Below are 25,201 nucleotides of genomic sequence, written 5' to 3'. Positions count from 1 at the left end.
TCTATCTGTCACAAGTATAAAAAAATTAATTCTGCCAAGTCTGACGCTAGCCAAATGCCTTTGTTTTGCTCCTGATGTTACTCTCTGTATTTGCTCAGCAGGGCCAGCTCTAGCCATTTTGTCGCTCCAAGCACGGCGGCACGCTGTGGGGGGCGCTCTGCCACTCGCTGGTCCCGCGGCTCCGGTGGACCTCCCGCAGGCGTGCCTGCGGATGCTCCACTGGAACCACGGGACCAGTGGACCCTCTGCAGGCATGCCTGCGGGAGGTCCACCGGAGCCTCCTGCCACCCTCCCGGCAACCGACAGAGCGCCCCCCATGGCATGCCGCCCCAAGCATGCGCTTGGTGCGCTGGGGCCTGGAGCCGGCCCTGTTGCTCAGCACAGTTTATAAGTCAATGAGCCAAATTTATCCCTGGTCCTGGTCGGACTTTGGCCCAAGCACTGTGTATACCCTGGGCATTTTCACTAAGTCTCAAATCAGACTGTGCTTCTGTGACACTCCCAGAGGGATTATTTATTTACACATTTCTGGCATGTTTAATTTTGTTTGATGTAGTGTCGGGTCAATCTGGTGGCATCTGAATCCTGATTTGGCTCTGACTCCAAACTTCTCTGAAGTTCAGGTATGTTCACAGCTGATGGCCCATGTCAACCCCATTGCAAAGATGCTGTACAGATTGCTGTGGTTTAAAGCAGCGACCACAGAGTATCTGAACTACTGCTGTTCTCTCTCATTCTGCATTAAGAACACTGTTGTCCCACATACCATTGTTTGGAAAGGGATGACAAAAGCTGCCTTCTTCTAGTAACAACTGTAGATCTGAGCTACCAAACTCAGGTTGGGATCAGGATCCAAACTTCCCCAAAGTTCAAGAGTGACATCACTGGTGCTTCAGTTCAGGGCTCTTGCCAGTATATTAGATGTCCATTTGCCATTAGATTCTCCATAGCTAAATGCCTGCAGATGCTCCTCAGAGAAGCTCTGCAGATGAGCGTTATTACTGAGCGAGCACGTCACGTGAATAACAACCAACCAAAGTTAACACGTTTTGTTGCAAGCAACGACCCTTACATCATAGGCTGTAACGTGCTGAATATCACATGAGCAGCTTCACATTTTGATGAATTCCCTAAAGTGTATTGCACTATTTTAAGCCCCTACAGCTTTGTACCAACACAGTCAAAGTAAGAGAGGAATGTATGATTTTAAGAAAGTTTATGCATTTCTTATTCAATAATCTTATCTAGCAAACTGGTAACTCTCCAGGCTTATCGTATCAAGGCTATAACAAAGCTTTGGTTTCTGAGACGCATACTAGTACTAAAAGGTGTAATTTTTCTGCACTACAATACATTACAAACAGAATATTGTTAGGCACAACATGGGGCCAATGTTTTGTAATGTAGCCAGATAAATGTAATGTAACACACCAGACAAATATTGCTGCTAATATTTAATTTCAGTTTAGGCCCAGGGCCAATTTTAAAAGATTATTTCCCAAGTACATCATTCAAAAGTCTGAGCCATTATGCAAAAGGTTGTGTTGAATCCAGTCTGTCAGTCGTCTTAGGTGAAATTCAACTCCGCCACTATCCAATGGTACAATAAAGTGTTTCATGGATGAATCCATTGTTTGTGGAATGTCATCTAAGCTAGTTAGCTGCAGATCCAATGTCACAGGGCACTTGGAGAACGAGTCCCTTTTTTGGTTTTCTTATGCTCCAGGATTTGTTCCAGATTGTCTCACCTGAAAAATAGTGACCATTACAAGCTCCACTAGCCAGTAAGCTAAATGCCATAACATATTTGATCTGTATTAGTAAGATAAAATGAGTTTGTTTATTGTTAATTGGCTAGATGCTGATTAGCACTGTGCAAAGGGAACCAGTGATTATGATGGAGAAAATGAAATATTCAGGGTTAAAGCCAACTAGCGCATATTCCAGTTCATATGGCAGCAGCTAGTATTTGGAGGGGAGATCAAGCCCATCTGCCAATAGTGATATTACCTTGTGGTCACATAGCGCTTTTCAGACGTGGATCTCAAAGCACTTTGAAAGGAGGTTAATGCCATTATGTTTATTTCACTGAAGAGAAACTAAGCCACAGAGTGAGGAAGGGCTAGATTCAGAAGGGAACTCAGGCATGGCCATGCTGAGTGTCACCACACCTTACTTTTAGGTAGATACAAAATCACAGCAATGCACAAAGCCTGGATTATCTGTCTAGGCTCCCTAGACGATGAATGGAGGGAGAGAGGTGCCTCAGAATGGGATTCACAAAAGCCAGCATGCTAGGTGGCTCCTTGGCTGGGCTTGCCTATGGGAGATGCCAAGATGTGGAAGTTGGGGCCTAAATCGGGCAGGGGGGATTATTTATCAGAAGAGACATTGAAGCAATGTATCTGTCTCCTGGGTGAATGCTCTAACCACCTGGCTACAGAGTCATTCCCATGCTTGCTCTCTCTCTCTGGCCCAGTGGGCCGAGAATTATTTACTCACAGTGCAAGAGATTCACCAGGAGAGGCTGGGGAACCCCACATCAGACTAGCCCAGAGCCCTCTGGCTAGGATCCTCATGAGTGGCGGCAGACTCCCATTCAAATCCCTTCTCCCCTTCGGGGGGACCTTGAATCAGAAGTCTTCTGCATTCCAGCTGAGTACACGAACCACGGAGCTAAAAGCTTTGTTTATGAGGGATGTTCTCCTCCTCCCCAAACTCCAGCTGTTTGGTGTGAGCTCATCCGCAGAGCCCAACCCAGTAACAGAGCTCTGAGCACCTGAGGGGGGATTTTGTGCCTCGCAGAGGGGCCTGATGCTCAGATTTGGCATCTTTTGTGAATCTAACGCCAAAAGATTTGGCCAAGAATAGGCCAGGGGCAGCGCTTGGCCTAGAACCCCTCTTTCCTGTCAGCCCTCTACTCTAGCCATTGGGCCATTTAGCCTTGCAGAGAGCTTCCTGTAAACGCACTTTACAATCATAGTCCCTTCTGTGCCATTAGAAGGCTTGATTCTGCATGCTGCGGCATTCATGGGATGGCCTAGTGAAGTCAGTGTGGCTCCATGCGGGTGCAAGGATCTGGCGGGGAGGGGTTGAGAGGAGCGAGCAGGGGACATGGTCTTAGTGGGGGAAGAGGCAGTGTGGGAGGCGGGGCCTTGGGGCAAGAGGCAGTGTGGGGGCGGGGCCTTGGGGCAAGAGGCAGTGTGAGGGCATGGCCTTGGGGCAAGAGGCAATGCAGGGATGGGGCCTTGGAGGAAGAGGTGGTGCAGGGGTGGGGCCTTGGGGGAAGAGGCAGCGCAGTGGCAGGGCCTTGGAGGAAGAGGTGGTGTGGGGGCAGGGCTTTGGGGGAAGAGGTGGTGCAGGGGCGGGGCTTTGGGGCAAGAAGAAGAGCAGGGGCAAGGCCTTGGAGGAAGAGGTGGTGTGGGGGCAGGGTCTTGGGGCAAGAGGCAGAGCAGGGGCTGGGCCTTGGGGGAAGAGGCAGTGCAGGGGAAGGGCCTTGGGGGAAGGAGCAGAGCTGGGGCAGGGCCTTGGGGGAAGAGGAGGTGTGGGGGGCGAGGTCTTGGGGCAAGAGGCAGAGTAGGGGCGGGGCCTTGGAGGAAGAGGTGGTGTGGGGGCGGGGCCTTGGGGCAAGAGGCAGAGCAGGGGCTGGCCTTGGGGGAAGAGGTGGTGTGCGGGTAGGGCTTTGGGGCCAGAGGCAACACTGGGGCAGGGCCTTGGGGGAAGAGGTGGTGCAGGGGCAGGACCTTGGGGGAAGGGAGTTTGGGGCGAAGTGGTGACATGGGAGGTGGGGCCACACTTCAAGCGCCAGTGGCCCTCCTGCTTTTAGAAAGCTTTCACTGATCCTGCTTCTGGATGGAGCCCCTGCCCCCAGAAACTTTCAAGGTGCCCTATGAATCCATACCCCAGCCTTGGGCCAGCCCTAAAGCAGAGAATTTCACCCACAAAAGAAAGCTCAAAGGCAGTTTACCCTTGAGTTCTTTGCAGGAAAAGTCCCTTTCATCACCCCTTTACTGTGCTATATGTAGCGTGACTCAAAGGGCCATCATGTGTCCTCGATCTGCAATCATGAGCGAAGCTGCGTGTGCACAGTGAGGACACAATATGTCCCATCCTGATACACACTAGTGGCCACACTGACCGGAGGGTGCCACTGGAATAGATAAATGCCAAGACAGGAGAACAGTCAATCACAGCCCTGAAAATCTAACTGCCTCCCCTTGGCAAAGCTACATTGAAATCACTGCGTTGCATCATCAAGCACGTTTTCAAATGTCTTCACTAACTTGCATCCATAGCAGGTTTGCAGTTGCTCATACCCAGGTATCTGCACATGCAAAGGCTAACATGCAGAAACACGTTAGCATTTGTGAATGCAATGACCAGGCCTTCCATGGGTACCAAAGTGTTGTGGTGACTGCGAGGGGACAAATGGGAAGGACAATTTGTACAACGTGTCCAACATCGCTCCCTTTTCACGTATCAACTCCCCTGAATGGCTATTTCTACCTTGCCATCGCCACAGCTTGGCTATTGAAACTCACATACGGGAGCACGTCAGCTACAAGATCATATTCAGATTGCTGCTTTGAATCTCTCGCTCATGTTATGCCCACAACAGTACAGTAACAGCACTTGGATAGTAGCTGAGTGTGCTGTTTTGCTTGGTGTCTTACCACCTGCCTGCATCATTGTTTGGTTGTCTCTTCTCCCTGAAACGTTTCCCCGTTATGCGGCATTTTGAGCTCCAGTGTCTCCACTGTATGCCGCCCCTTGCAGGGCAGCCTGTAAGTTACTTGTGAATCTGCTTTAAACAGGGCCTCCCTGCTTAGTCAGTGTATCTTGTAACTCATACCATGGATGAGTCTGCAGGGATCAGAGCCCAGCTCCATTTAAGGTGACCAGATGTCTTGATTTTATAGGGACAGTCCTGATTTTTGGGTCTTTCTCTTATATAGGTTCCTATTACCCCCCACCCCCAGCCCGATTTTTCACATTTGCTGTCTGGTCACCCTAGCTCCATTTCAACACAGGTTCAGCTCTGAAAGCCTTTGATTCCTCTTTTCACCAGTCTTCTCTGAAAAGTCATCATTGCCCTATGCCTCTCCTTCCGTTCTTTTCTAGATCCAGGACGCTCTGCTCCCTAAGTTGTGCCCACCCCCGCACTGATTAATCAAGCATGACACCAGATCGCCCTATCTGGCTGTTGATATTTGGGATTCAAACTTTTGTGTGAACAGAATGTCTGACCCTTCTGATTTTGCAGTATTAACACTAATAAAAGTAAGACTTTGTACAGTGCAATTAAATGCATCTGCCTCTCTGGCTGATGCTTCTACTGCAGCTATAACCACAGGACGTAAGTGCTGAGCTGTGGCCCTTAAGGTACCCTACAAAGCTGAGTAAATATTGCTAACCCCAGGGAAAGGGAAGCCCAGCGTCCCTTTGAATTGCATCCCTGTGCAGAGACTGCACCACTTAATCCTCAAATGAGGACTGATGTGGTACATAGCCTTTCAGCTGGCCCCCTGCACTGGGGTGAATTTCACTCAGACTGCCCTCCCCCGATTCTTCATTTTCACTGGGCTGCAAGGGAAAAAAATCACTCTGACACACCCAGACTAGACCAAGAATCAACATTCATTTTGCAGTAGGAGATTATACATTAACACATCACACTTATGGGGAAACCTTTTCCCTTATGCATTTCATGGTTCATTAGTAGCCACTGTAATTGCATTGCTCTTATATCTACATCTTCCATGTGAGACATATTTTAAGAGACATTAGACAAAGTTTTTACACTTCAGATGACACTCTCACAGACCAGGTTGTGTTTGTTCAGGAAGCTTCGGGTGATATTAACTTTTCCTTGCATTCCATTGAAATGAAAAGAGATTACTTTATATTTACTTGTTTCTTATTGCAGGAAAACTAATTTTGGGGGAAGCATAGACCCTGTAATATGACACATTCTTCTCTTCAACCTTTCCAGCTCGTCAAAATAACGTCAAATACACACCGGGAACATTCTCGTCTATTGACGGATTCTTATGATGCTGTTTCTCAAGGTGACCTTTACGAAACCTATCGCCTTTGGAGCTTAAGGTTCACCCTCTTAGGTCATAATGGTTTCACGTGGACACTGGGTTCCTGATTTCTAATTGATGGTGCTCACAGGCTGCTGAGTGTGTGAAATAATTAATGGTACTTAAGGCTGGAGTGTGTAGGACTCTCTCTAGCTGATTAGTAAAATGGGTGTTTGCGTAGTGATTGCAGTATGTGCAGACACTGCCTGAGTGCCGTCGCAGTCAGATCTCACCGATGCAGCGTGGTTAGTGCCACAGGGCTAAGATATAGCCCAGCCTGCCTGAGGGAGCCAGGCGGGGGGCCATGGTTTGCCCTTGCCCTTGCCCTCTTCCCCTCCCACTCCAGAGGAGTCTCCTGCTGCTATTGCGGGGATCTGAATTCTGCCCAGTGTGCAAGGCTGCAGTGGGGCGGGCCAGGGGATAGGATCCACTTGAAGGCAGATCCAGTGGCCAAGCACCCTGTGGAACTGGCTGGGGTGGGGGCTGCAGAGATGCACCACACCCTGGTCCCGGTTGGGGATGGTTCTCGCGTCTGCAGCTTTTCTGCCTGCATGGAGTTAGAAGAGTTGGGCTTTGCGTGTCTAGCAGGGCCAGCTCTAGGCACCCGCGTTCCAAGTATGTGCTTGGGGCGGCACTTTTCAAGGGGCGGCACTCCGGCCCTTTGGGGCAACACCTTTGCTTTGGCAGCGGCACGTTGGAATTTTTTTTTTTTTTGCTTGGGGCGGCAAAAAACCTGGAGCCAGCCCTGGTGGCTAGAGTGAATTTCACTCTGTGTGACCAAGCTGAAGGAGCTGTCCCCTGCTCCAGAGACTCCAGGGAGCTGAGTGACAACCGAAAGAGAAGATGGAGGAGAAGAAAGCATAAACAATAGACTGCCCTAATGCCAAGCAAAGACGAGGCTTCCTGTGCTCCCAGGGGTCAGAGTTTCAGCTGCAGTTACCCGGCATAGCTCAGATGTAGTGATGCCCATTGCTACAAGGCAGTCACCTCCTGAGCACCCCCTTGTGGCCAGAGGAGCAAACACCCTACCTCAGTTTCCCCAAGTCAGGGCTCCATACATCCATAACTGCACTGGGAGGCTCTCTTGCAGCCAATAATGCCATGCCTTTGGGGCTGGATTTATGAACAAACAACTCAAAGAGTCCTCCATGTCCCCTGTCAGCTACCTGTCAGCCTCATGCATACATCCCTGGCATCTTCTCTCAGGCTGGAGGCTCTTCCTCACAATCAACTTGCTATTCAGTGCACAGCACCTTCTCGCTGGAGTCCTCCCCCGCTCTCCCAGCAGGAACTCCCCAGCCCTCAACCCCTTTCTTCCCTGGAGGTGCTCCAGCACCCTTTTGGGGCAGTCTATCTCCAGCTTTGGGAGGCCAGTAGGGAAACCCCTCCCACTCCCCAGCTCTCAGCCTTCTTTAGCTCTTTGGCTTCCAGGCCCAAACCCATCCCCCCCCCAGGGTCAGAGATCTCCTGTTTTCATCAACCTCTACCACAGTTTCCTCTTCCCATTCCTAGTCCCCTCTGGTTCTTTATACAGACCAGCTGTCCTCTATCAGGCTCCATCAAGAGTCTGTTAAGGAGGCACGGGTGGGCTGGACCAGTTCACTCTTACAGGGCCCATCCCACCCTGTGACACCCAGCTGAGAACCTGGTCTGGAGGAGATGGCGACAGCAGGATCTGAACTCCATCAGTGCCCTCAGGGAGCCATTCTGCCTTCGGAGCCAGAGAAAGAGAAGAATGTCTTTTCAGCTTGGTCAGAGACTGGTGCCTAACGCCCACGGGCAGGGGGAGAGGGTTTACCTCAGAGAACCATCCCCAGTGCGCAGGATGCGTTACTTGGAAATATTTTAAAAAGAATCCTTTTGGCATGACACCTAAAATATTCACGTGTTTAAACAATTAAAAGCGATTGGCTATATATAGCTCAGCAAGCAGTTGGCAACAGAGTATCACTATCAATCCTCTGTATGTAGGGGGACATTTTCCCATCACATTTGAGGCTGACTACTTCTCTAAGGGCATAAAAGTATTTTCTCACTTGCAGATAAAATAGGAAATCTCAGTGAAACTTGTGACTATCCCATTTCTTGTCTCGGCTCAAGGAGTGGAGTCAGATAGACTGAGGCTGCCTTAGAACAGAAGCTTATTTCCTATGAATCTTTTTAATCTTTAGCCTATTCTCAGGCAAGTGTGCTGTGTTTTGAAATTCAGGAGACATAAGAACAGCAAAACATTTCCTCTGCTAACAAGACTCCTGATTTCTGTGATGGTTAGAAACCTGGAGAGATGCATCTGAAAACAGATCCTAAAATGTCAACACTGCATTAAGAATTGCTCTGTAAAGAAGAACACTTTCTCCCTCATCCTGTCTCACACATTACATCATTTCGCAAAACTCATTGGGATAAATAACTGATCAGATGGTGGGTGATACTCAGATGGGAATGGCTGCTGAACATCCCAAGCAACGGTCATTTAGAGCAAATTCTCAGCTGCTCTGATCTTAAGCACTGATTTTTAAAAAAATTTTTTCCATAAAAGTAGTTTCCTTTTAGGTTTCATTTAACCAGACCCAGAGGCTGAGATGCTGGAGGACATCCCCTCATTTTGGGGGCTGCGTCTGGCTTTGCACATGGCTCAGTTTTAACATTGCCTAGGACCATCACACACTGACTTGATTCAACACCTGTGACAGTATTAAATAAGGCAGAGTTCGGAGGTGGAGGAGCAGCAGGGAGCAGCATGGACCTCTGTCAGATCGAAAGGTATTTTACATTCTATGCATAAAGAAATCACAAAGAGCCATGCATTGAAGGCCGTGAACCTTCTTTTTCATACACAGTGAAATTCACCCCGTCAGAGGATCAGCACCAGGACAGTGTTCGAGTGAAGCTTATGACGTGGATTGAAGAGGTGTGATGACCTTGCAGTGTTTCCTGCACAAGGCTGCATTTCAGTGGGCCAGTGAGTGCCACCAGGGGCAGCCAATAAGGACAGCTGTGCTAGCTCAGCGCATTGCTTAAAAAGGAACTAACCCCCGTCCCTTGCTTTAAATTCGAGTTCTCTCCTCTTGCAGCTTCTCGTGAGCTTAATCTTTGCTGGAGCGAGGTTGTAAGTATTCCGTGAGTGACAGCTCAAGCTGGGGGTGTCCTAGAGATGATGGTGCGTCCCGAGGAGCTGGGAGTACAATGAAGTGGAGAGAAAGATGTGAAAGAAGCGGGATACGCAGATAACAGAGACCGACTAGGAGCTGAACTCCCCTGTTAGTCTCATCTATTATCGAGGACCAGTATCTTCTCATCTTCTCTAACGAAATATCTTCTTATCATCCCTGATAGAGTAACACATAGCTGGAAATGTTAAAAGTATTTATTTCTTCAAGCAACCCCCAGGACATTTCTGTTTGCCAGGGGTCTAACGTTCAAGCACACCACTCTGTCAGGAGCGTTAGGGGTGGAACAGCACTTGGCAGGTGTAGCAGGAAGAGAATTAAGAGCTTATTATTATATTCAAATGATATTTCTCTTGCTTTCTTCTAGAAAAGGAAGCCATCAGCAGTTATTTTAGTCCTCCTTGACCTAAAGACATCTGCAAGTGCTGACACTGGAATACATTAATGAGAGGAAAAAGAAATCGCTGCTGAGTCTTTTTAAGGTATTAACTGCAATGTGATATCTCATTTTGCCAACCTATTGTACCCTTAAGTAAGAGTTACAATTAAGCAGTTAACACGAGCCTATTGGGTCAGGATGGCAGGCCCAGAATTGTGTGTATGTGCGTGTGTTTAGGAGGGGACAGGCAATTGCCAGGAGGCAGCTCCTAGGCAGCATGCAAGAAGTGCTGCAAAGGATCAATGAAGGAAATATGAGTAATTTAAGCTGTGGTGACAACTGCCGGGCAGAAAGATAACACCGTCTCAGTGACTGTATAGCCAATCAAATACAGCTAGTTGGGCCCTTTATGCCTAACACAGCTGCCATTACAGGTGATGCAATGGCAAAAGGCCGAGCTAAGTCTGAGGGTAGCTAGGGAAGCTCTGAGAGCTTAAAGCCCAACCTGCTCAGGAGCAAAGGCCTAATTCCTATCCCTGCTTCCTGGGGCTGTGTTGCATGGGGAAAGCAGAGCAGTGCTGGATCCTGCAGGGCAGAATGGCTCAGGATAGGCTGGCAGGTGAAAGAGGTGCACCCTGCGATGGATACATGAGCCACTCTCTAGTGAAAATCAAGCGTCGCTTTGACTTCGACTGAAGAGGGTACTTGCCGAGTTTAAAATGTAGCAGTTACACTGCAGTAAGTAATTATCCAAAAGCTCTGAAAATGAGGTGGAAACCCCGAAGAAGGGGGTGAATTAGGTAGATAGTTTCAATATTTTCAATTATTCAAAACTATTGCATAGGCACAGTGTCAAATATAATATTTGAACCTTGGGAGCCCGGGCTATGCAATATGCTTAACCAGGCGCCTAGCTTTAAGCACCTGAGCTGTCCCTTTGAAATCAACCAAGCGCATTAGCTCAGAGTGGCCAAAATGAGCAAACTTGATGAACTGACATTTCTCGTAGCCGGGCACTTAGCCAGAACAACAGAGAAGGAGGCCTACACCACCACTGCTCTTTGCTTCCAGAATTTCTACATTCAGCGTTTTTTGACTATCCCATGGGCCATGTTCAAATCTCAGTCAAAATTGGGTCAAAATTCGATTTGCCAGGATAACTCCTAAGACTCTGCTGAGGTGAAAAACAAAAACAGCACTGAAGGAAAATTTCTGTGACCTTGTTAATTTGCCAGGAGTTTTCAATCTTTCTGCTGCTGAAAGCAGGGTCCAGGGAGTGGGCAACAGAGGAAAAGCTCCAAGGATGTGCACTTTACATTAAGTTCAGAGCATTTTAGCATCAGAAGAAAAAACACTCTGAGGGAGAAGAGTTTGACAGTGATGCCTTGGTGTTTGGAATTACAGAAGCTCCCCGACTTATGCAAAGTGTTCCATTCTGGAACCCCTTGCTAAGTCGAGTTTTGCGTAAGTCAGGAACGTATCTTTGATAATTACACCAAAAAAAAAACAACAACAAAAACAAACAAACAAAGAATAACTTATAGAACTTTTTCCATAAGTCTGGATTTCCGTACGTCGGGTTTACACAATCCTCGGAGCATCTGTATAGGCTAAAAAGCATGGCCTTGAACTGGGCAAAACCCTCTTGCGATGAGGACACCATTCATGAATAATTTAATGGTGTCAGGCCTAGGAAAAGAACGGACACTAATACCTGAATGGGCTGACCTAAGCTGCTGATTCAGCTCCCTCGCAGAAACTCATTTACATTAATAGAGCTCTACACATGGGTCGAAGGGCAGCCGAGTGGATCTGCTTGCAGTGTTGGGCTCTTATTATCTATCTAGCTTAGGGTTTTACATTTCTGCACCTTTCTGTAGGGTCTAGCGATACTAGGGAACAGGATGACCACTGCCTCTTATGCACCTATTTATAATGTATAGGAGTAAGAACTGTGTGATCAGGGGAAACGTTAGTTTGAGTGACACATGCTGGAGGTCTCATGTGGCCAGTACTAAAACATCCTGGACTGTTAATGCTGATTTTCAATGAGCGTTGGAGTACTGGGGCAATTCCAGAAGACTGGAAGAAAGCTAATATTACACATATTTAAAAAAGAGTAAATGGGATGACAGAGATAATCTCGCATCAGGTAATCAGACATCAGTCTGACATTGATCCCAGGCAAGATAATACAGCAGCTGATATGGGACTTCATTAAAAAAGAATTAAAGGAAGGTAATGTAATTAATGCAAGTCAACATAACTTTATGGAGAATAGATCCTGTCAAACTAACTTGATACATTTTTTTAGGAGATTACAAGTTAGGCTGATAAAGGTAACAGTGTTGATGCACTTCTGTAAGGCACTTCACTTGGTACCACATGGCATTTTGATTAAAAAACTAGAATTATATAAAATTAATATGGTACACATTAAATGGATTAAAAATTGGCTAACTGATAGGTCTCAAAACCTTACAAGAGGAGACTTAAGGAGTTTGACTTGTTTAGCCTAACAAATCAGAGAGATAAACACTAGGGAGGGAGAGGAGTTATTTAAGTTAAGGGTCAATATTGGCACAAGAACAAATGGATAGAAACTGGCCATCTGTAAGTTTAGGCTTGAAATTAGACAAAGGTGTCTAACCATTAGAGGAAGGAGGTTTTGGAACAGCCTCTAAAGCAGTGGACTAGGGGGAAAAAAACCTAATTTGTTTCAAGATTGAGCTTGTTAAGTTTATGGAGCGGTATGATGAGCTTGCCTACAATGGCATATGGCCCCTCCATGACTACTATTACCAAGTATCTCCAATGGCCAGAGATGGGACACTAGATGGAGAGGCTCTGAGTTAAAACTGTGGTTGGCGAGGCTTTGAGTTACAACAGGTATCTGCCTGTTGGGTCTTGCCTACATGCTCAGGGTCTAACTGATCACCATATTTGGGGTTGAGAAAGCATTTGCCCCCGGATCAGATTGGCAGAGACCCTGGGGGTTTTGTGCCTTCCTCTGCAGCATAGGGCATGGATCTCTTGCTGGTTTGAATTAGAGTAAATGGCGGATTCTCTATAACTTTAAAACTTTAAATCCAGATTTGAGGACTTCAGTAGCTCACCCAGAGGTGAGGTGCCTACTACAGAAGTAGGTGGGTGAGGTTCTGTGGCCTGCGATGTGCAGGAGGTCAGAGTATGTGCTCATGCTGGTCTCCTCTGAAATTAAGGTCTAGAAGTCTAGGGGGAAATCATCACTGAGTGGGTGTATTTCCAGTGGGGTCCCACAGGGATGGGTTCATGGCCCTACACTATTTCACATTTTTATCAATGACCTGGAAGAAAACCTAAAATAATCACCGATAAAGTTTGCAGATGACACAAAAATTGGGGGAGTGGTAAATAATGAAGAGGAGAGATCACTGATACAGAGCAATCTGGATTGGATGGTAAACTGGGCACAAGCAAACAATGTGTGTTTTAATACGGCTAAATGTAAAATATATACATCTAGGAACAGAAAATGTAGACCACACTTTCAGGATGAGGACTCTATCCTGGGAATCAGTGACTCTAAATAAGATTTGAAAGTCATGGTGGATAACCAGCTGAACATGAGCTCCCAAAGTGACTCTGTTACCAAAAGAGTGAACGTGATCCTGGGATGCATAAACACCTCTCTGTTTGGCACTGGCGCAACCACTGTTGGAATCCTGTGTCCAGTTCAAGAAGGATGCTGATAAATTGGAGAGGATTGCCATGAGAATTAAAGGATTAGATAACCTGCCTTATAGTGACTAACTCAAGGAGCTCAATCTATGTATCTTAACAAAGAGAAAGTTAAAGGGCAACTTGATCATAGTTACAGGTATCTACACGGGGAATAAATATTTAATAATGGACTCTTCAGTCTAACAGAGAAAGGTCTAACATGATCCAATGGCTGGAAGTTTAAGCTAGAAAATTTAGATTGGAAATAAGGTGTACATTTTTAATGATGAGATTAATTAACCTCTGGAACAATTTTCCAAGGGTTGTGGTGGATTCTCCATCACTGACCATTTTAAAATCAATATTGGATGTTTTCCTAAAAGCTCTGCTCTAGGAATTATTTTGGGGAAGTTCTCTAGCCTGTCTTATACAGGAGGTCTGACTAGATGATCACAATGATCCCTTCTGGCCTTGAAATTTATGGATCTATTAATCTGACTGGTACACAAAGGAATCTTAGTTAGGCACCCAACTTTCATTGAATTTCAATAGCATTTGGGCACCAAATTCACATAGACTCCTTTGAAAATCCCAGCGAGTCTTTCATTTATAACTAGACCAGAAGCCCTACAAAATATACAGCAGGGAAAGAGCCCTGCATTGGAAAATAAATGGGTCCAAGCAGTCTTTTCAATCTCCATGTTATAAAGTACAGCAAAGTCCAGTCTGCATGACTGCTGCAGTAAGTTAATTACTTCTCTAAACAGAACCTCTTGTTATTGCACAATTGTGCTTGAATGTGCATCATCTCAGAATACCTCCCTTCTGCCTACGTTGGACATTTTCTAATTGCATCCTCCTCTTGTGAATAAATGAGAGGTGAGCCAGGAAAAGTTCACGGCGAAGAGGATCTGAGGAATTGAAAACAAGTGACACAGTAGCTAAGAACCTGACAATCAAAACTCATTATGGCCACGCATATTAGCTGAGCGACCTGTGGAGTTTAAGCCAAAGATTTCCCAAGTTGTGCTGCAAATAGCAAGTCGCAGCCACAAGGCAGACAGATTTATAGGCTTCCTGCTCCCTAGGACACAAAATATGAAACAGTGAGAAACAACAGAGAAATGAGTGTGCTGGACGATGCTAACGACCGACGGGGAAGAGAAGAGAAAACTTGTGGCACTATCACAGAGCTGTACATCCTTGCAGAACTCAGATGGGTCCCAGGGGGCGAATTCATTTCTATTGGAAGGATCCCACATCTGGGACTCCAGGTATCAGATGAAAATATCTCAATTTCGACAGCACCAAATGTTAGCACATGCCACACTCTTTTTATCCCCCCCCCCCAAAAAAAAACAACCATTTCTTCTTTTAGGGCCAATGGAAAATTTATCATAATGTGCAACTTCCCAGCAGGTTTATTTTGAGCGTGAAACTGAACTGCTGAGTTAAGACTTACAAACATAAAGTAGCACTTGTAATAGGGTTAGCACTGGGCCTTGCATATACTATACAGATATTTGCATAAAATGCACAGAGTGGTCTCTCTCTAAAACGTGAACATTTATCAAGTTACCCCACATATTCGGAGACTATTTCCTATTGTGAATATCAGGAAAGCTGGGGTCTGCCAGACACCACTGGGTGGAAACTGTTAGCAAATTGTGCCTGTTTCAGTGAGCTAGGTCTTGCTTCCTGGGCATGGCTTGCTGAGTATCTCTCCAAGCCGGTGCTGATGAGTTTGAGGAGCGTAGTGGACGCAGCATACTCTTTTAGAACCACAGTGCTACGTATGTAACAATCCCAAGAAACTGCCTGGCCTTCCTTTGTGACTCTTGTGCTCCCTTCCCTCTCTTGCCGCTTTTATCATTTTTCTGCTCCCTGTAAGCTTGATTGTAAATGCCTTAGGGCAGGGTCTGTGCCTGCTAGGTCTGGCTGCACTGCAATAAAAAATCTGTGACACCAAGTCTCAAAGCCCAGGCCAGCTGACTCGGTTTGCGGGGCTAAACACGTCAATGTAGACATTCAAGCTCAGGTTGGTGTCTCGGCTCTGAGACCCTCCCCCCCTTCATGAGGCCTCCTCCCCCGCACTCCAGCCCAAGTCTGAAAAGTTGTGCTGCCATTGTATTGCCCCACAGCCTAAGCTCTGCGTCAGCTGAGCCAGGCTCTGTGACCTAGTGCTTTTCTCGCAATGTAGACGTACCCTACAATGCCCATTTTGGGTGCTGCATAAATCAATAAATCTGTACCATCTCTTAGGAATTTTTACCTCAGATTTTACTGAAAATATTTCTTCAGGCTTGCTGCTTCGGCTGCCATTTCATCCTCAGACCTCCACTTGACAGGGGAGTCCTCTTCTCCTTTGTCGTGACGTTCCAGCTTAGGAAAACACAAAACAAAGAGTGGAGTTAGTTAATGGTCTCCCAATTCTTCCCCTGTCAGAACCGCCATGGGAGTGGGCGTGTGTGGTACGGATGGACTCTGAGCTAGGCCGTGAATGGTATCGACGGACTCGGGGCAAGAGAAAGAGTGGTGTGGATGTAGAGGGTGAGCACGGATGGATTCTGTATGGTGAAGGGGAAGTACTGCTCGATTCTCAGGGTGGGAGGGGAAGAGCAGGTATTAATCAATTCTCTGGAGTGAGGCAGGTCAGGAACAGGATAATTAACAGTGACTGTGAATGTGGGGGTAATTGATGGATTGGGATGACAGTTGAGTGTTTTGGAAGGAGCTATGCTGGCGGCAACCGCTATGACATTTTATAGGAATTTTATGCTAAATTTCCCTCTGGTTTTTGCTTCGCCATGCGGGTAGGCATGGCCATGGCCCCAGCCCCAAACCTTCCTGCACAGAGAGACCCAACTGCCAACGTGCTGCAGAAGACCAATGGTTTATTCAGGCACTTTTCAATACAGGCACTTTTTCTCTTCCCCACCTTCCCCATGCCAAGAGCAGGATACATACAACCTCTCCCAGGCACAAAACCTTGTCTTTTCCTTTAACCACTCTGTATTTCAGTTGCCCATCTGAATGGGAATAATCATACGCATGTGAATTATTTAACCTTTGCATAGGGCTTGGCAAATAGGCACACAATGAAGTGCTGTGTACTGCACAGTGACTCCTAAGTGCGGTCATTGCTGATGTGCCCATTTGAAATACTGTCCTGGACTCTCTGTTGGGGGAGAGACAGTCAGACTTAGTGGTAAAACCTCATTTCACAGTCTATTCACACATATGTAGCCTCAAAAATAGCTGCCACTGATCATACAAAGAGTATTATTACTGAGGATAGAAGACAAATCAAAAACATTCACATTAAATCCTTATTTTGGCTCCGAAGCATTGCAGATTTTTAATGTGTCTAGGTACAGAATGCGGTGCAGAGAATATTCATCGCATCAGTGCTTCCAAAGAAGAACATTACAATATCTACTTTTTTTTGTTGTTGTCACAGCCAGTTGCAGAAAATAATGAATTTGCACCTTTTATTCATGAACAAACATTATTCCTGAAAATGAAGCAGTTAAGAGCAGAGATGAAAACAATGTTACATTTGCCAAGCAAACTGCATTGCCATATATGGCGTGTTTAGCAATAAACTAGGATTATTAGCATATATCCAACCCACAAATACTTTTATTTGTGCTATATTTCTCCTGCTCAGAATTCTTCTGCCAGCTAAAGTCCTAGGCAGTGTTACATTCTGCTACACAGATTTCATATTCTGCTATTACCTTCCATATCAAGGCAGATACAATAGCTGTAGGCAAATTAAACTGTATTACTGTTCCACTAGCAGAGGACTAATTTTCATTTTTTATATGAGCTGTAGGTACGTTATAAATCCATCTCATAACAATTTTGCAGGATTAGAAAAAAAGGTATAAAAAACAGGGGAAGGTACATTGCTTATGTTGTCAACCTAGACCCTTTCTGCCTCCAGGACTTGCATCAAAGAGAAGCCTGGACATTAAGCGTCTTTAAATGAATGCCAATAATCATGAGACTGCATCTTCAAATGGTGGCATGTGAAGGTATCTGGGGTTATTAGGGTAACAGTCTTGGTTTCCTGTGTTTCATGGAAGCTAATTAGCTGTAGCCTAGAAAGAATTTACGAAACACCTGCAATCAGTCTTAAGGCCCCCAAAGCTACTAATGGTGCAAATATGTCTTATGCAGAAGCTCATTTCTTCTTGGTATCCCGTTCACACACCTCAGGCTGTCCCCCTCCATGGTCCCTTTTGTCTGATGACCCCCCTTCTCCCATTGCCAGAAGTCCTGAGCAGCATCTTCCTCTCTCTGCCCTGGCCCACTGTTGTGGTCCTGAGCCACTTCTCTCCTGCTGTCACCTCCAGGACCTGAGCAGACTTTCCCCTTATCAGTGCCCTCTCCCAGGCCCTGAGCAGTTGCCCCTTTCTCTTACTCCCCTGAATCCACTGTTACCTAAGAGGGAGAGAGGATCTTGATTCTTCCATTACCACCACTGTCTCCCAGCCACTCAGGGCACTGTCTGCCTCCTGGCTACCCTTCTGCACTTCCAGCTGCCCAGTGAGACACTGAACCAGGTGGGGTTAGGAGAAGGAACTGTGAAAAAAGTCTGCACCAGAAACCTTCCTCTGGGACCTGCCTACCCATTAGCAGCTGGAGGGGGGATGGGGCAAGGAGGGGAGAAAGGGCCCATGGCTCCTGCAGCTGGTGGATGGACATGAGTTGAAAGCAGCCAAGCAGTAAACTGGAAATGTGGCACGGAGGCGTGGGAGCCAGAGAGAAAATCAGAAACCACCAGCAGTTGGGACACATGTTCTTCCTCGTCCTCACTACACACCACGAGTGAAACCCTGCCCCAGCAAAAATAGTGGCATAGTTCCGATGTATTCCGTCCAAGTAATTTGATTATAAGGCAAAGCGGTGAAATGTGTGTGAGGCACCTCACAAGAGTCCTCTTCCCTCCCTCAAGGAGCTACAAGCTCCTGGCAGCTGTGACACAGGGCAAGGTCACAAGCCAGCACGCAGGGGTTGGCAAGAGCTGACCAGAGGACAACAACTCCCTTTCGTGGCAACTTCGGAGGTTTCGAAATCTGTTTTCGTTCTGCACTGGAATGAAACCAAACTCCTTCAGACACGGTCGTGAAAACAGCCTTGTGTCGAAACGTCCATTTGGGGATTGAAACCCGAGTGTGTGTCCTGGTGAGGAGGGCACCAGCATGGGGTGTGGGAGAGCCTGGTTTGGGCCACTGCGCTGCCTGATTCAGAGTGACCTGGGATGGAAAAGCACTGAATCAGACAGTCCAAGGACTTGAACCTGGATCCCCCACATCCCACACTGGTGCCCTGGACACCTGGCTGTAGGGTACAAGAGGGGCTCGGAAAATGTCGCTGAAGCCAGTACCATGAAATGTTTTGGCCCTGACAAAACAATACATTTTGGCAAAATGAAATGTAATTGAAAATGTTCAGACCAGCTCTAGCGTTGGAGACAGGCAGGCCGAGGGTCACTGTGACAAAGAGAAGGTTAACACTGAGAGGATCATGTGAATACTCAGCACAGGATGCTGTACGGCACAGCAGAGCTAAGAGTTGGAACTGGCTCAGTTCCAGTAGGCTTTGAGAAGAGGCTGGAGAGTCACCAGTGAGGAGAAGGCCGTGGCTTAGTGGGCCAGCTCAGGAAAGGGTTACACAAAGATGGCGGTGGCTCAGAAGGCAGCTCAAAGATGTTTTGCTGAGAAGCAGATGAATGGGGCATTGAGGGGGCATCCCGGGTGGCTCAGGGAAAGCAACGAGAGCCACAGGATATACGTAGCGAGGGCCATGTCTGTTTCCTTTATCAAATTCTTATTTTTATTGTTTTCTATAAAATACAAACACATAATGAAACAAATTCTATATAAACACTCGCTGAAGATAAAAATAGCATATAAATAACAAAATTCAACCTTCATTACTTGGAAAAGGAAAAAAAACAAAACAAAGAACAAACCAACAAACCTGAACCTTTAGTGGTCATGCAGGGTATCTAAGGTGACCAACTAGCAAGTGTAAAAAATCAGGATGGGGGTAGGAGGCAATAGGTGCGTATATAAGAAAAAGCCCCCCAAATCTGGACTGTCCCTCTCAAATCAGAACATCTGGACACCGTCAGGGTATCAATTATTAAAGTGATAAATAAGTGAGAACACAACCTATGAGCACTGGGGACAACTATATACTAAACTGAAGAAGTATGCAAAAGTTTCATGTGCGACCAGACAGCCTCATATTTTTCCCCAACATTTCTATTAGACAGAGTCCTTTTTTCCATTAATGCAGTAATAGATTGCTCACTAAGCCAGTCTGTGTATGAGGGAGGAATTGCAGATTTCCATTTTCACAAAATCTCTCTTTTGGCCACTAAAATAGTTACTGCAATCCATTTCTAACACCGACTCATCCAGCACTTCTAAAATACACAAGCTTGGAGAAGGAGAGATAGTGACAAAGCTGTTGAGAGCACAATACGGTGTTTCAGAACACATGCACTTTTTGATAGCTGTAGAGGATGTGTGAAAGGTTGGCATGTGGCTGTTTGCGTCTCCAGCATTCGCTGTGTGCTGCCAATCTAGCATTAAACGATGTTCTGGAGTTCAGCAGTACCTGTTTAATACCTTGTTCTGGAAGACTCACAAGAATAAAGAACATGAAGTCTCTTTCACATTACACCAGATATCCTCCCAGGTTTCTGTTGTGACAGTAAAGCCATGATCTTTTCCCCATATTCTCTGAGACTGAGATAGAGAGGGTAATGCAAAGCACTAAGCCACCTATAAGTAATTCCTACAAAGTAACTTTTGTTTCCATATTTTTAACATGTTTTTCTAGAGTTGAGAGTTTTGGAATGGGCCAATTGTCCCCTTACCCGCTGTGAATCCTTGGGCATAGCCACTGAAAGAAGGAACTTTGAGACAGCAGTAGCTGACATTTGTCCACACATGTTTGAAGAAGGCCAGTCTATCATCTTGCATTATATTTTTAATTGTTATTCATCCTTTCTCTATCCAAACTGCCTTAAATGTGGAGTTGGCCTTGATCCTGAGACAGGGTTATCCCACAGAGGTACAAGAAGAGAATTAGTAAGATCGGATGCTGTCTCTGTCTTAGTGCATTGCAGGATGGCCCATGTAGATGCAAAGATTGGATTTTTTCTTACGGGTATAGGTAGCCTCTTAAGGTATATAAACTAAATGGCCTGGCTTAGCTTTTTCCTACCTCAAACCCAGCTGGTGTGCATATAGAGCAACTGGAGTGGACCACCTGACAACAGGACACATTGAAATGCTAGATAATACAGATACAAATCAGACAACCCTATACCTCCAGTCGCCCAGAATTTTTTAAGGGTCTTGCATGACAAGTGTGGTTGTTTTTTATCCCATATAAATTGCATAATAAGCCTATTCATTTGAAAAAAGAGCAAAGGACAGACCTTGAAAGGCAATAGGCTAATGATACAAGTCATTCTTGGGCAGATATTCCTTTTGGCTATTTCTATTCTCCCCAATCAAGATAGAGGGAGGAGACACCACCTCTCTACATCCTTGGGATTTTCTTTTCCTATACAGTCCATATGTATAGAAACAATTTTGGGAAGATCAGGACAAATCTTTCCACCCAAATAAGTTATTTTGTTGCTTATTTGCAATGGAAAATGCTGAAACTGAGAAGGACCTGGACATTTGGATATATCCATTGCTTGTGATTTATTTCAGTTAATGCGAAAACCAGAGATCTCTCAAAAAATGTCAGCTACATTCAGTAATGATGGGACTGAGGAGGATGGATTCCTCAATAGTACAAAAATGTCATCAGCATATAAACTGATTTTGTATTCTTTCCTGTTTACAATCACACCTTCCATGACTGAGTGCTGACATACATTGCCAGGGGTTCAAGAGACAGATTAAAAAGGAGGGGAGAAGGGAAAACTCTGTTGCTTCCCTCTTTCTTCTGGAAATGTAGGAGAAATAGTCCCACTAGTTGATAGCAAAGTGAGGAGAGAGTTGTATAATACACTGACTCAATTTAGGAACATTTGGTCCTAATCCAAATGCTCTTAGGACAGCCATTAGAAAAGGCCATTCAGCCCTAACAAAGGCCTTCTCTGCATCTAGAGTTAAGAGCTATGGAGGGAATATCTGACATCTGAGCTTGCTGGATCAAGTGAGAAATTTTTCTCATATTATCAGCAGCCCATCTTCTTTTAATGAAACCGGCCTGATCTGTGCGTATACTTGATGGAAGGATGACGTCCCGTCACATCGCTAACATTTTTGCAATTATTTTTCAATCTGTGTTCAATAAAGATAATGGGGCTGAAGTCAGCACAGTTGCGACCATCTTTGTTGCTCTTAAATATTAAAGTAATCAAAGCAGTTCTTATGTCACAAGCCATGGCTCCTGTTTGGGATGTTTCAGTGAGGACCCTGAAAAGGAGAGAAGATAGCTGATTACAAAATGTTTGGCAAAGCCATCTATCCCAGGGGTCCTGCTGAAATTCATATTTATTGTGCCATTCACCTCTTACAGTAGCTTTCAGAGCTTCCCAAAGGATGGTATCTGAAGTAACTGAGTGCTTATTTTCTTGCATGAAGTTAGAGATGACTGAATCAGCCGTGAAACAGAATTTTGCACCAAAGTCTTTGAAGCGTCTGCCACGCTTTGCAAGGGGTTTTGCAGAATCTTGTGGAGCCTGCTAAGTCCAGAGTGAAGGTGGATGGGTACTTGCTACGGTATCTGACATTGGTCCCCCTGAGGATTTGCTTTATGCCATTGAACTCAGCCCTCTTGTTGTTAAGCTCAGCGGAGAAGTCACGAAAAAGAGAAATTTTGTGGCCTTTGTACGTAAGGGTTTCAGCTTTTCTGGCAGCATTCAGTAACATGACTTCATTATTGAACTTCAGCAGATGGTGGCCTGGGCTTGTCAGATTCCTGCCCTCTAGTACCAGGCATTCGCTGAGCCCTTTCAATAGCTGATGGGGACAGCTGGGAGTCCAGTTTAAATATGTCAGGGAGCAGCTTCTCAAGAAAGCTGATAGTTCTTTTCTCCTTGAGACCATCAGCAATGCCCAAGAGGCGAAGGCTGTTTCTTTGAGATCTGTTTTCGAAGTGATCCTGTTTTTCTTCCACTGTGTCCTGCCTAAGCTTTAAGGAGGCAATTCCTTTTTTAATTTCACTGGTTTCAATGGCAGTGTCTTGTAGCTCATTTTCCAAATGAGCCATTTAGGATTTTACATCACATACCTCTTAAGAGAGGCCATGTATAGCTGTTGAGATTGAATCCAGTTGGGCTGTGAGGAATTTTTTCAGTGCCACAATATCCTGAGCTAGGCTCTGCTGTAGCCTTGTGTTCTCCCCATTGTTTGAGGTGATTCGGGCTTAAGTCTCTTGTTGCTTCTCAGTTTTTGATTGGAATCCATAGTCAACAGTTTGACATTTTTCCAGGGGATTAATTAATCTCTTATGACAGAAACTATTGCCAATTTTCTAGAAAAGTAATTACAGGTGAATTGATACTTGGAGAGTGAGGTGGTCTGGGACTAGGCAGCCATCTTCCTCATGGGTACCATGAGACCTGTCTCCCTCCCAAACAAATTGTTTTTCTTTTTGCTTTTGTTTAAATAGCAAGAGACAGTGTTAAAGTAAATTGTTTGGCCTCTGCTCTCTCTTTTCAGGATGCTATTATTTAATCAAGATTTAAGGGTGGATTCAGATTCCGGTTCATCAGGACAGATTTAATTTGGGTTGCAGAATAAACTGAAGTACATTTTAACAGCGTTTTTTATTCCTATAACTCAATCACGTACCCTATATATACTGGGAATCCACAAACACTGAAAATGGCTTTTTTCTTGTTTGCTAAAAACACTGTGTTTTCCAAATGGAAATCAGAGTCCAAAATGGTTTCTCAAAGTTGACAGAAGAGAGGGGTTTTATTTAGCTGCACAACTGGTAACCTTTAAAACAAATCAATCTCTGATGGAAGGTTAAAATGGCTATAACACGGTAGCAATGGATTCTCAGCCTTTGCCCTCTAACGCAACTGACTCAAATGTCTTGGCTTCCAGTACAGATTCGGCAAGCTGTTCCAGGCATTACTATCGCTCACAGGGCAACCTTGGGAGGCTGCCATAACTTCCACCGGCTCCTGGGAGCCTTTTCCCCGTGCTGCCATGTTGGGCTGCACTAATAGGTACAAATATAGAGATCGCTAGAGAGAGAGAGTAAAACCATGCCTTCCTTTCTTCAGCTGCAACAGGCAGGGGCCAATAAACCATTGATTGACCTGTTTGTCCACCGCTGACTTCATCCACTGTTCAACTTGCACATGATCCATTTCACTCATTATTTAATTCTGACTCTAACATTCAACAGCACTCTAATACAAAATAGCCATAACCAGCAGCACAGTGTCCCTGAGATCTGATTTGGGTTACAGTCTTGGGTTACAGTGACAGTAATTTCTGAGCTTGGAAAGGCATTATGATGACAAAGCCTCTTAGTTATTTACACCATCGTAAGGATGGCCAAAGACAGAGATGTTCAAAGATGCCAAGGGGATCTGGATGCCAAGTTTCTGGTAGCCACATTCCTTATGCGGTTTCATCAGCATGCTACATCCAAAGCCTACATTCTCACAGCAGCCAGACTCTGAGAGTTGACCACATAGAAACTACAATGCACCTCACAGTCGTGAAGTTACTTTTTGTGTTCAAGGGGGCATAAGATCTTGACGAGAGAGAGCACCCGCCAAAGTTGTGGATTATTAGAAGTTTTCAGGGGACTCTGCTGTCTTGAAAGACTAATTTTCAGGCCAGGAAAAAATACACATTTCAGCTTAAATGAGATTGATTTTGAGTTCAAGTATGAATCTAGCTTAACAGCCAGTACACACTTCCTAGAGAGACTCTGTTGTGAAGACACATTTTGAAGAGTATTCATATTTAGATACAAATGCAAATCCCCATGGTGCATCTAGGCTCATTCTAATAAACATATGTCATGCAATAAAAGCAAAGCTTTCCACCCTCCCTTGCTCCCAGGCTCTGCTCAGAGGTAAAAGTGAAAATAGCTGCTGTGAGAGGCTAGTGTTTTCTTCTGCTCAAGACTGAATAAAGTTGGAGAATTTGAGCTAAAGTCTTTACTCGCATAGTGATATTCAAATATAGGACACATTGAAGCCTGAGATTTTATATAAGGGGATTCTATTTCTGCAATGCTTTGTGGGGGTGGGGGGAATATTTTATCTGGAGTCATCTCACTTTATCTATCTGAAATGATGTTCTCTGACAGTAGCTTTAACTGGACTTCTATGAATGTTTCTGATTAAACATGGAGAATGATTGATTCTTACAACGGTTCCCCTTATACCTTAGTTCCCTTCCCTAAGTTATGAGGGTAATATTTACACGTTGCTTAATGTTAAGGTGCTGCAGCCAAAAAGAATGTATTTTTTTATCTAGAAATAAGTTTGTATAGTTAGTGGGTTTAGAGAAAAGCATTCAGGGCAACATTAAATCCAATTAAAGATTTTGGGTTCCAAATTCTGTACTGAAACCAAATTTCTGAGTTTCTAATTATGTTGGAAAATTGCCCGTTTCAAGTGAGGGGTAGTCAATGTATACTGAAAAGGAACATCATTTACCGCTCAGCCTCCCTGGCTATGCAGAACACTGATACCCATGTTATACAATCTTTAACTTACCATTGCTAAGTAAATTAAATACAGTGTCTCCAGACTAACACGGCTACCCCTCTGATATCTGATAAGTGTCTGTCCAGTATCTTTCAGGGACCAAGATGAAACACGTACATTTTGCAAGAGCACA

At 45.3% G+C, this 25,201-nt stretch overlaps 1 protein-coding gene across 10 annotated transcripts in view; it reads right to left on the bottom strand.

The window, feature by feature from the left end:
* The window catches only part of FHIT (fragile histidine triad diadenosine triphosphatase), a 1,100,662-nt gene that overhangs the window by 9,069 nt on the left and 1,066,392 nt on the right, over positions 1-25,201 (bottom strand). For 9 of the 10 annotated variants that reach the window (XM_030569095.1, XM_030569086.1, XM_030569089.1 and 6 more), the window contains 2 exons: positions 15,610-15,719; positions 316-1,748 (listed from right to left, as the gene is read on the bottom strand). In XM_030569095.1, the coding sequence (XP_030424955.1) occupies positions 15,618-15,719 (102 nt within the window). In that variant the 3' untranslated portion in view covers positions 316-1,748; positions 15,610-15,617. Of the gene's footprint in view, positions 1-315; positions 1,749-15,609; positions 15,720-25,201 lie in introns of those variants that run through there. The other variant, XM_030569093.1, reaches the window with a different exon arrangement.

Source organism: Gopherus evgoodei, chromosome 7, assembly GCF_007399415.2.
Source record: "Gopherus evgoodei ecotype Sinaloan lineage chromosome 7, rGopEvg1_v1.p, whole genome shotgun sequence".
Lineage (NCBI taxonomy): Eukaryota > Metazoa > Chordata > Testudines > Testudinidae > Gopherus > Gopherus evgoodei.
Note: the sequence above shows the minus strand (reverse complement) of the source record. Positions and strands in the feature narration are given on the sequence as shown.